Source organism: Rhipicephalus microplus, chromosome X (genome assembly GCF_043290135.1).
Source record: "Rhipicephalus microplus isolate Deutch F79 chromosome X, USDA_Rmic, whole genome shotgun sequence".
Taxonomy (NCBI): Eukaryota; Metazoa; Arthropoda; class Arachnida; order Ixodida; family Ixodidae; genus Rhipicephalus; species Rhipicephalus microplus.
In genome coordinates this window covers 459,229,289-459,241,398 of record NC_134710.1, presented here as the reverse complement: position 1 = coordinate 459,241,398, position 12,110 = coordinate 459,229,289, and the positions used below count along the sequence as shown (strand labels likewise).

Below are 12,110 nucleotides of genomic sequence, written 5' to 3'. Positions count from 1 at the left end.
TGTCATCGAATACCCTTCATTTGAAAAGGCTGCACGCCAGATCACATCTTCCTTATGTTGCAAAAGATTACTACTGATAATAAACGTGGTGAAACACGTGTGACAGCCGCTCACTTTCTGTTAGGTTGGTTTTGACGAATGTGACTTTTCCGCCAGCAAATACGGCCCCGAACACCGCCACGACCAAGTCAAGGCTATTCGCACTGGTAAACGCAGCCACATCTCCTGGTACGAATCCGAGGCTGTGCATTCCTGCGGCCACGTTCCAGCACTGCTGCTCGAGCTCAACATAAGTACAGCTGGTTCCCGTGGCGTCGTCAACCTGCAATTTGTCAGGGAGCAACATTCATCCATGCAGTGAATGGCTACAGAAAAAGGACGTCCGCGATCACCAAATGCGCACATAAAAGTACGATTGCTGAAAATCACAAGCTTGTAACACTAAGAGACTGTAGGATTGCATGTAAATTTAACAAAAACGTTTCTAAGAAACAAAAAAGAAGTCGCTGTAAGGCCCTAAAAACCTGGACTGATGCCTCTGCCAACTGGTCGCTCCACCACATACACCGATCCGCAAGAAAGTTAGCAAACTTCAACTCTAGGGGGAATTAGTTAGCAGTTGGAATATACACTCGGGTACATTGAAATATTTCTTTTTAGTTTAAGATGTTCAGTGACACAAAATATACATTATAACTAATCATTTGTGTGGAGTAGTGAGGTGCCCAGTACCCGCGCACAGGTCAATACGCAAACCTACATAGTCGCGCACTTTGTTCATGCTCTGGCTTATGATTGAAAAGAGGGAATAGCGCCAGAACAATGGAAGGTAGCGAATGTCTTACTCATTCACAAATCCGGACCCCCAAACTTGGACAAACTCCGCCCCATCTCCCTCATGTCTTGTGTAGGGAAGGTGGCTGAGCACGCCTTCCATACCAAAATCACGGAGCACATTGAGACTAACGACCTGTTCTCTTACAACATGATAGGTTTTGGGCCAGGCCTCTCCACCCATGACGTCATGAAGCTTATTAGGATCCAAATACTGGACAGCTGCTCTCGAGCACGAGAGCCATCCTTGGCCTGGACCAGGAGAAGGCTTTAGATAAAATCCTTTTCGAGTTCTTTCTCGATGCTATCTCCAATGTCGATCTAGGCTCGTGCTTCCATGCTTTTTCCAGGCCTTTCATATGCAGAGGATGCGCCGTCTTCAAGGCTGGAGGGCTAGAAACAAAAAATTGCCGCCCCCATCTCCCCACAAAGGGAAGTCGAGTGAATGCGTCGCAGAGTTACTTCGTCTTTATTATCCAAATTTATTGAATGAGGGAGAAGCGTTGTCTTCAATGCCAAGTGATGCCAAGTAAAGACGCCCATGACTGAATTCCGAACGCGCGATCCAGTACCTACATATACGGGGTGGCCAGTAGACGGATATGTAGCGCTAGCAGCCGTTTTTTTTTACTAGCAGACGCTACCTACGTTGACCTTGCGAGGTGAAAGAGGGAGAAGGAAGTCACAGAACTAAAGCGCGGACCTTAGCCCCTTTGCTTAAACATAATTACGACCTGAATCTTACACCCCATTTTATTAACGCGATCGACAAACAGCAAGTAATTATCGACGTACTTATAAACATGTTTAGAATACCCTCGAAATCTTCTCAATTCTTAGATCTCACAATTTTAAGATATTTTATTACAGTTCAAGGGAGATCATGTTTGCTGGTGTTATTCCTCGCGCTCCGCAAAAGCACTTTTAAGCTGTCGCTCTGGTTATTAAAAAATTGTAAAGAAATAATTGGCCACGTCTTTTCCTAAGTCAGCTCTAAAAAAGTCTTCTCAAGCTATTGTGAGAGTTTTTTACCGGAGGTTAACAGACTGGAAGCGGTAGGCTTACCGCACGTTGTGCTTGCCTACATTTCACAGCGATCGTTTATATTGTAGTGCCATCATCATCACCATCATTTTCTTGATCACCGCGCCGCGCCTCTCGCGCAGCTGATGCTAGCTCGAGCTGCGCCAGAATTAGAACGAGCTGACACACCTGGCGGTTTGGACGCTGGTAGCCGACGTGGCTCCGCTTCAGGCGAGGAATAAAGTGGCGAGATCGGCACGGCCCCGTCGGCCACCTTCGACGCCACCTCACGTCTCCTCCTCCGTCTCGCCGCTACAATATCTTGAAAAGAGAGCAGAAAGAGAGCCTCGATGTTGCTGTTTTGGCCTCGGATGGACGAAAAAAGTCCGTCATTATCCCATATTTGCATTCTGTGTGACACCGTTTGAAAAAAGTTGCCAGTCATTATGATATACGCGTTGCCCTTCGTGCAGACAAGCAGCCAGGAAGCGTGTGTCTGAGAGTGACAAAAAAGTGGGTGGAAGAGGCAGGCCACTGTTAGCGTTGAAGGTTACTCTTTCAAGCACTCTATACGTTTTACTGACTCTGCGAGTTGAGTGGTGTATTCCGTGCCTTTGTCGTGCGTGTGTACATACATTGGGCAGACTGCACGTTGTCTCAATGTCCGGCTAAGGGAGCACACGCTAGCTCTTAGAGAGGTACACCTCACGTTACTTCCATTAAGCAATCTGTTGTTAAAGATCACTTGGGTCGTGCACTTCCTTGTGTTTTAGTTTCGCTTTTTTATGCGTTGATTGTGATGAGTATGTTCCAACTAGCCCAATTTGCTAGTTTACTTCAGTTCATCGCTAGCCTAGACCCTCATTGTCCTTTATTGCGGGGCACAGACCAGTCCAATGAAGATAAGCGGCTATGCTCAATTAATAGCCCTGATGTAGGGAACAAACTGTGGTTTGCCAAGAGAGGCCACAATGTGGCGGTTGGGCTTAGCCTGACTGTGCCAACGTGGGAGCGGCCCGTTGCACATTGAGTCGCACCGCTCAGGACTTATAATAAAATTTCGCATCCATCCACCAATGGCTTATTAATACGTAAAATTTATGGCTCAACAAAATTTGATGACTGAGATAGCCAATATATTTGTCAAGAGCGAAAATTCTCATCGTTTTTTCTTTTTTATGGCTTCGTCCATGCCGGCTATCAGTGCTCCGTTCACTCTGCTACGAAGATAATTGTGATTATGTGCTTATGACAGACATGCCACTTCTTGAAGCCGACGGTTTTTACGGCCTAGGGCAGCCCAATTTTTCGGCATAGCCAGCAAAGACAAACAGACAGATAGACGGACGGACGCTTCGCCCCACTCAGGATCATTCACTCCGTGGATATGCTGTGATTTTATTAATTATCGACCTCATGCTGCAGCGTGTATACGTTCTTACATGTGCACAAACACATGAAAGCTGATTCTGATGGAGGTGGGACACTCGACAGCATACCACTAGTTTGCCTTGATGACGTACTGTCAGCAGCAAAAGTTCGTGGCATCTTGAGTGCATGGCCGAGCGACGAAAAACTGCATTGCCGTGCCCTCGAGTGCGATCGCGCCCGATATCGAGTCCTATGGCACTGCTGTGCCAATCATTCTAAGCGCATGCCTGTCCTTTCATCGACATCAGTCATGGCTCCACTGGATTCCACAGGATGCGCTGTTCACGCACTTTATAGGTGCTCTGAGGCCACCGCCACATGGGTGTGGCAGATACTTGACTATGAATGGAACTAGCAAGCATCACAGAGCACCCGGGCATATTTTGAGCGGTGCGCTCTGCGTTCCCTGAATGAATGTTCTTTGCAATGACGAGTTGCTGGCCTAAAAAGCACTTTTTGTTTGCTGATGACATGATATCCAAGCATTTTTCTTGTGACCCACATTTTCTGTTCGTCGCGCATTCCTTCTGAAACCCCCATTAAATGTTAGAGCGTGAATTAAAACAATGCTGTCTTGCGTTCCAGAGGACCTCATACGCTACATTGCTCACCTGCCTGTAGAATGTGTGTCCCCAAAAAATATGTCACTGCACAAGAAGGTCTACTTTGGCCGTTGTACTAGTGGTTAAAAAATTTAGATACGATAGAGGAAGGAGTGACGACGCCCCTCGTCATGGACGACCGAGGGTCTTCGAAGAAGAAGAAGACGCATTGATTATGCCGCTTCCATCGCAGAACCCCTTCTGAACGGAAAAGCAATCAAGCGAGAGCTCGGCCTTCACATATCATGCGACGCAATTAGAAGACGTCTTAAGGACGCGGAGCTGCGAAATTGTGCAGCAGGCAAGCAACCTTCGTAACTGAGAAGCAACGCCGGTAGCAGCTGCAGTTAGCCAAGGAGCACGAGCGCTGGTGTGTCGAAGAATGTACCGAAGTCATGCATACTGATGAGTCCACATTCTGCGCCAGGTGGGATCACCGACAGCGTGTTTGGTGGCCTGTGAAATGGAGGTCTGATTTAGGTTCGCGTCTTTATTATCACGCTTGTTAATATTAGACAGTAACACATAATCTATAACTTATAAACGTTATTTGGAGAGAGAGAGACAGATTTATTAACAAATTGCTAAAGTTGAGCCTGAGCAATAGCGTGTTGTGCGGATACGGTGTTTCACTGGCTGACTGTGTAATTAACTGTTCATTGCACCACGGCCTACTGTCTTATATAAGTGGTGACAGATAACTCAAATGCTGTGGTAGAAGTCTCCGCACATTGCAGTTTCTTGAATAGGAGAATTTTTGTTATAAGTGTGTCCATTTTACAACATGAAAATACTCATGAAGATATAGAAGAGTTCATAAGCCGTTTACGCTAGCCTACTCATGTAAAAAGTTTGTTCACTGGGAGGCAATTCTTTTGTCGCCTTTGGTGCAGTACATAACGGCAGTTTATTTTCTCTCACTTGGTTCTGTTAAATACATACCAGAGTACAGGTAGAATGGGCTATCGAGTGGTCGGTGGAGCGTTTACATCTGGGGGGAAGGGCATCAGCAAAGATAGACTTGACTCTTTAGCGCATACCGAAGGAACCTCTAACGCTCCATCGTACTGTGACATTGTGAAGACCCTAGTGCTGTACAACCTGGATGGCCCGTTTCCTGGTGGCTTCTACTGGCTGCAGCACGAGCACACCCCATTCATACTGCGTGCTTGCTGAAGCCGCACAGGACTCTTGAGGTGTGCAGTGGTTATCATGGCCTCCAAGTGTTGCGAACCTGAATGCTACTGAGAATGCATGGGGTTTGATAAAAAGGTGCCTCACTGCCCAAAGTCGCCCCCACCCCTACGCAGATGCTCTTTGAAGATCAAATAAGGAGGCATGGGAAGTACTCAGCAAAGAAACTGAAAGCTTGAGGGACCTAGACGAATCCATTCCGCGGAGAATCGCTGAAGTGTTCGGAGCAGCTGGCTAATACACCGGTCACTGAGTCGTACTTCCTGCCCAAAATTTTCTTCACGCCCTCTTCTTCACTGTCCCTTTTTTGTTTCTCAGTGTTTGAGCAAAACACACCAATGGAAATGTTTGTTTCACCCCACCAATGAATGGGTGCTTCTTTTTCAGACTTGCCAATGTTTTCCGACAACTTATAGCTTAGAATCATACCTGGCCATGTAATACACAGCATTTACTATCAAACGCGAATGTGGAGGTTACAGGCGTACATATACTACATGTTTTTCGGTTATAGCGACAGTGATCATTTTGTAGGACTGGGGCTCATGTACGGCGTGATGGCAAAAAAGAACAAATTAAAAAATGTCGGCGAAAAACGCAAAGCCTAATTACCATGGAGCTGGTGGTTTCTTAACGTGGTACCGGATATTGATGTCTCGAACACGCTGGTCGGGAAACGAAGTGGGATTCATGTCATGACTGAGCTCTTAGCTGATGTATCATTAGCTATCTATCACAATTCATCAGCCATTTGCTTAGCGTTAATAGATCTAAGGAGCCTAACAACAATGGAATATAATAATTCTAGCATGTTTCTGTGAGCTCACCAAGGCATAAATTATTGCCAATCAAATACCGATAAATATTCTTGTAATCAATTTTTATCGTTCCGTCATCGTCTTGCAACAATGGGGGTCGATTGAGTTCCAGCCATTGAATGTTTATTAAAATACTCTGTACTTAATTTGCCTACTTGAGCCAAATGTACCTCTAGTACTTCAGTGAGGCCTGGCTCAATCATACATAACTCAAGTAGTGTTACCTATTACTAAGTAGGTGTAAGTAAACTAAACTTTAACAGCACGCAGTAGTTAATAATACAGTTGGCTTCACTAAAGTAATTTATACTCGAATCGACCTAAATCAGCCTAATTTTGCCATGAATACTTATAACTTTCATTTTCTCATTCTGGTGGTACCACCATTAATTAGTCCGGTACCACCAGACTCTACTGGGCTCATCGAAGATTAACTTTGCATCGAAGCTAACATGGAAAAGGCAATCATGGCTACATTTAATTAGGCACTCTTTAGACAGACATACTCAAACTCACCTAAAATATTTGATAAGTAACATCTGTGTGCTTAATTAGGCTTCACTACACTTAATTTATCTAGGCTTGCCAAAATTTTGAAAATCTTACAAAAAAAACTCCTCGCGACAAAGCCAAAAAGGGCCAAGTTTCTGTTCAACCACGCGGCACAAAAAAGTACGGAAAACTCCACTGTCGAAATATAATCTAGATCATGGCAGACGACCTCCACTGACACCCTCTTATTTGAAGCGGAACCCTGAATTTTCAAGCCCGGCCGGTATAGCAGGCAATTGTTTTTTTATTGGACCAAGCTATTGTGATGTTTGAGCAAAAAAAAGATGGGTAATTCATAGGTAGTCCTTGCCTATCAGACACAGTAAGAAGAGTGTGAGATATAAGCATAATTATGAAGCGACCAAGTTGGGCGTAGGGAGAGGGCCAAGGCGCCACCGGCTTACCCTTTGCATCACACTGGTGAAGAGAAATTGGCGCGTTTATACGCCCGACGCATCAGTTGTTTTTTTTTTCTGTCCCAGAACATGCCCCTCCGGCATCTCTAAAAAGCCTGCTGATAAGCCAGCGAGGGCAGGCATTCGCAAAACGTGCTTGGAACGAACCGAAATTTCGCAAGCCTCGACATTGGGTGCGCATGTGTGAGAGGGCGCTGCTATGTAGTTTTTCGAATTTAAATCGAACTTAAATCAATGCGCAGAAGCAATAGAAGAGAAGGTAAGAGGTGACAGGAGGGTTGCAGTAGGGACGCTCCTAGGACGCAAGCTGGAAGCAGTCGTGAGGCAAGCGAGCGCAAAACTCACAACTACAGCTGATGGACGAAACCTCGTGATAATTGCAGGTGGTTTAAACGATGTCTTGAATGAAGGTACGGCAGGACTAGTAACCACACTGGCGAAAGGGGTCGATGACATGAGCGCCATTTCTCCTCAGGTACAGGTAGTGATATAGCTACGTAGCTGTCACATGAAGGGTGAAGCATGATGTGATCAGAAGACGACGAAGAGGACTGGTTTGCTCGCCCTGTGTGCTGCGCTTCTATTTTGAAAGGAACGACTCGCGTATGCAATTACATGATCAGCGCCCCGATGAGTTTGGGCCAAAACTGCGCCGATGCCGTGACCGCTCGCGTCTGTCCGTACTTCTGTTGGACCATTTGGGTCGAAATGTGCAAGTATCGGTGGTGTCGCTAGAGCGGTGGGTAGTCGCGAGAAAACGTCAGCTTGAAGAGGACCCCAACAAAACGGGACGTTATGTTAGAGAAGGTCTGTGAGTGGGCGTGCGAGTGCCACAGTGTTTTTCACGAACCGGCGAAAGTAAGAGCATAGGCCCACGAAACTGCGATCATCATGGATAGAGCAAGGAACGGGAAAGTTCGTTACTGCGCGTACTTTAGCTGGGTCTGGTCGTACACCAGAAGCGTTAACAAGGTGGCCCAACACAGTAATTTGACAAAGACTGCAGTGGCCTTCGAGGAATTCAGCTGGAGGCCGGCATGTCGGAATATTGATAGAATGGGCGAAAGGCGTTCAAGGTGTGTGGCGAAGGTGGGTGAGAAGATAATCACGTCATCTAAGTAACACAAACACGTCGCCCATTTAAATCCTTAAAGTAGCGTGTCCATCATTCTCTCGAAGGTTGTCGGGGCGTTGCAGAGACCAAACGGCATGACCTTGAATTGGTAAAGACCGTCGGGGGTAACGAATGCAGTTTTCTCATGATCAATTTCATCTACAGCAATTTGCCAGTAGCCAGATCGGAGGTCGAGAGATGAAAAAAAGGTGGCGCCAAAAAGACAGTCAAGTGCGTCGTCAATACGTGGAAGAAGAGACACGTCTTTCTTGGTTATTTTGTTGAGGTGCCGATAATCAATACAGACACGCCAGGAGCCGTCTTTCTTCTTTACCAAGACCACTGGGGAGGCCCAAGGGCTTGACGATGGTTCAATGATGTCTTTCGATAGCATGTTGTCTACTTCCTTCTGAAGCACTGCTCGTTCTGATGCAGACACGCGGTAAGGCCGACGGTGAATGGGCGCAGAGTCACCATTGTTGATGCGGTGTTTGGCAGTATTAGTCTGGCCAAAGAGACGAACGCAGATATCAAAAATGTCACCGTAAGAGGCCAAAACGTGGCAGAGAGCGTGGGCCTGATCAGGCGAAAGGTCTGGGCCCATCATATTTCAAAAGATGGCCTTGGCAGACCCAGGTAACCATGATACTTCGGCTTGGTGCGGAACAGTTACAGCGACAACGTTCATGTCATCTCGTATGGCAGCGAGTTGAGCAATCGACATCTGGTAGGGCAACACTTGAGGTATGAGGACGAAATTTAGGAGCGGAAGAAACACACAGTTGTCCACTATGGTGGCAATGGTATGCGGCACTGTAACACTGCGCGTCAGTCGTGCGTCCGTTATCGGTGTAACGATGTAGTCTCTGTCGGGAACTGGATGGGTCGATGACAGACAGACGTAGGTCACAGCTCGAGGCAGCAAGCGAACAAAAGTGGTTGGACCCAAGCGGCTGACGGGTTTTTCACAGGCATCAGAGTGCAGGGAAGGTCAAGGCTGAGCGTGCCAGAAGAACAGTCAATTAAAGCTGAGTGTGCCGAGAGGAAATCAAAGCCTAGTATGAGGTCATTGGGGCAACGATCTAGAACGGCACAAAGGACAACGGCGAGATGACCAGCAATGTTGACATGGGCAGTGCACATTCCGACGACTTCTACAGCACCGCCATCGGCAATACGTATGGCTTGAGTCGTAGAGGGCGTCATGATCTTCTGCAAACGGTGGCGTAGATGTACGCTTATAATAAATAGGTGGGCACCTGTGTCAACAAGGGCAGTAACAGGAACATTTTCGACTTTTACTTTAATAAGACTGTGGTGTGTGGGCAGCGTCAGTAGAGGGTTCCGGGCATCGTTGGTATTGCAGCTTCACCTCCATAAGCTGCAATATCTAGTTTTCCTGCTGTGATCGCCCAGAAAAGCTCGGCGAGGAAAAGCGCCGAGGCGGCGGAGAGCGGGATTTCTATGTCAATTATGCGAGTGTATACAGCGCAATTCATTGTATCCGCATGCATTTTGTGTATGTTTTTGAGTTGTTTCATTGATATAGTTAAGTTGTGAATTTTTACGAGAGTGACCTCTGATTCTTAACATGTGTTATGTAAACTTCTTATGCTATTTTTGTTTGAATTTTGTGTGTACAATCGCTGGTTGCTTGAAACCAATCTATTGAATATATATATTGTTTGTCAGTGCTGATGTCTAAGCTTTGCACTGTCACGGACTGCGGAGGGACAAGGGCCTTTGTCAGGCTGTTCGCCTTTGGCCCTTTGCCCCTGCAGTGAGCTCTGTATCCGAATTAATGTAAATAAAAGTGCTACTACTACTACTACTACTACTACTACTACAAGAAGCGAGAGTAGCGGTGACCGGAAGAAGGAAGGGGCATCAGTGGGTAGAGGCTTGTGAGGAGGTGGCGAGTAAAAGTTGGACGGTGTAGCGGCTGGACGTCCAGAAGTGGTAGGGGGCATATAAGTAGGGTATCTCTGACGTGGTGGGTTGGACCAGCAGCGACGGAAATAACGAGAAATATATCCAGGTTGATGACAGGAAAAGCAGATTGGCTGGTCGTCAGGGGTTCGCCATTGCGTAGGGTTCCGGAAGGGCAATGATGGAGTAGATCGGCGAGCGTTACCTGAGGTGTATGGGCGTACTTCAGGGTGAGTCACGAGACACGCTGACGGAAGACCAAGATTAGCGAACTTCTGCCTAACCACAGCTGGGATTAAGGCTTCCGAAGGGTGAGACGGATCAGTGGCTTGAATCCTACAAGCAGGCTGTTGAATTGGAGCAGAACAGGCAGCTTCAAGCTCCCGATGAAAAATTCAGGTTACGTGGTCATAGGTGGGTGGGTGGTTGGCGAGTGGCTTCACACGGTGAAGTTACGACCGTGTTGGAGAGTTCTGTGAATCTCTGCGTGATACGGCGGCCCTTGGCGTCTTCAAACCGCCGGCACTCTTTGATGATTTCGTCGATGGTGGTTACGTTATTGTATACAAGCAGGTTTAAGGCATCGTCGGCGATGCCTTCAGGCACGTTCGATACCTTCTCAGGCTCGGGAATGTGCTCGTCAACCTGGCGGCAAAGGGCAATGACGTCGTGAATATACGCGACGTAGGATTCGGTAGACGTCTGTGCCTGAGTAGCCAACTGATTTCGCGCAGTTATCTGTCCTACAGTGGTGTTCCCAGAAAGGTCACGGATCTTTTTCTTGAAAGTGTGCCAGCTGGTAATGTCGGTTTCGTGAGTCTGGAACCACACCCGCGGAGGGCCATCAAGGTAAAAAAGCACATTGGCAATCATGAGTGTTGGGTCCCACATATAGCTGGCGCTGATCTATTCATACACGTTGAGCCTGTTACGACCGTCATTATTATTAAAGTTTTTCGGCCTTTGTGAAAGGAACAAAAATATTTCGACGCATTTCACGCAAGGGTGCGCCGTCTAGACGGGTTGACTTCCTCTCGGCAACACCTCAACAATAGGTTCGGGACTGGTTCACGCAAAGAAAACGCGCGAGCAAAATAGAGGCCATTGTGAGCTGGATTCAAGAAAGACCATTGTGTTTGCTGCGAGCAAGGCTTTCGAGGCAGACAAGGAGGCAGCTGGGCCATTTTTGGGGTCACCGAGGATCTGGAAATCTCAGAACCAGCATAGTATTTGCAGTTCAGGCTGCAAGCTAAAGCCAAATTGGTTGTGGCTGCATCTTGAGAGAACAAGCGGAGCCCTGGGATATGTGCAGCTAAGTCACAGCTTCTAGCAAATAACCAGGAATGGAATATGGGGGTGAAGAAAAAGAATAATGCACTATCTGCTGCAGCCCTTGCCGGAGCCCGCCTCGGCGACGAGGGATTAGTTTACTACTCCTCCTCCCCCCCCCCCCTTTCTCCATAGGATCGTCTGAATGGGGTGGCATATTTTGAAAATATGCTGGCCCACCACTACATTGTCCTACCCAAACAGTCAGGCAAGTTTGACACGTGTACTGGCAGCCGGTATTTCGAACCTCACCCAGCTGCCAGAAGAATCTTGGAAACCAAAATCATCGGACGTGCGCGAAACTTGGTGACGTGGACGAAAACGTTGGTGCAGTGCTTTGGTGGCCATATTTGGGCATCGTGGGGACTGTGCCCTTTCCGGATGCTCTGTGTGGGGTCTTTCCTCTCCTTCGTGGGTGGGGCACCGGACCATGAAGCGCCCTATTGGCGGAAGCCGCGGGCAATGTGCCCAGGGTTGGCGACGAGGTGCTATATAAGCCGAAGACTTTCGTGTATTTGAAGCATTACAGTTCAACAGCTCTCATGTACAGTTCTGATCACTTGATCATCTCCTTTCTAATTCTCAGTTACTAAGCATGTAAATAAATTGTTGTTGTTTTTACGAGCGCCTCATCTGACTTGTTCGACGATTGGTCCTATGACGGGGCCCGCTACCAAACTGACCCGCAGGACCCGGAGTCGCAACAACTGGTGGCAGTGGTTGGATAGCGTTAACCCAGGTCGCAACCACTGGATGGCAGCGGTGGGATTGCGTCAACGCAAGTCGCAACCACTGGAATCAGCGGAGAGGTGGCGTCAACCCAGGTAGCAACGACTCGATGACAGCAGTCAGAAGCTACGACCCCATC

At 47.5% G+C, this 12,110-nt stretch overlaps 1 protein-coding gene across 1 annotated transcript in view; it reads right to left on the bottom strand.

Annotated features, from left to right (window-relative positions):
• LOC119160842 (luciferin 4-monooxygenase) overlaps positions 1-12,110 on the bottom strand; it is a 148,461-nt gene that overhangs the window by 75,849 nt on the left and 60,502 nt on the right. The window contains exon 3 of the mRNA XM_037413097.2: positions 115-322. Within this exon, the coding sequence (XP_037268994.1) occupies positions 115-322 (208 nt within the window). The remainder of the gene's footprint in view (positions 1-114; positions 323-12,110) is intronic.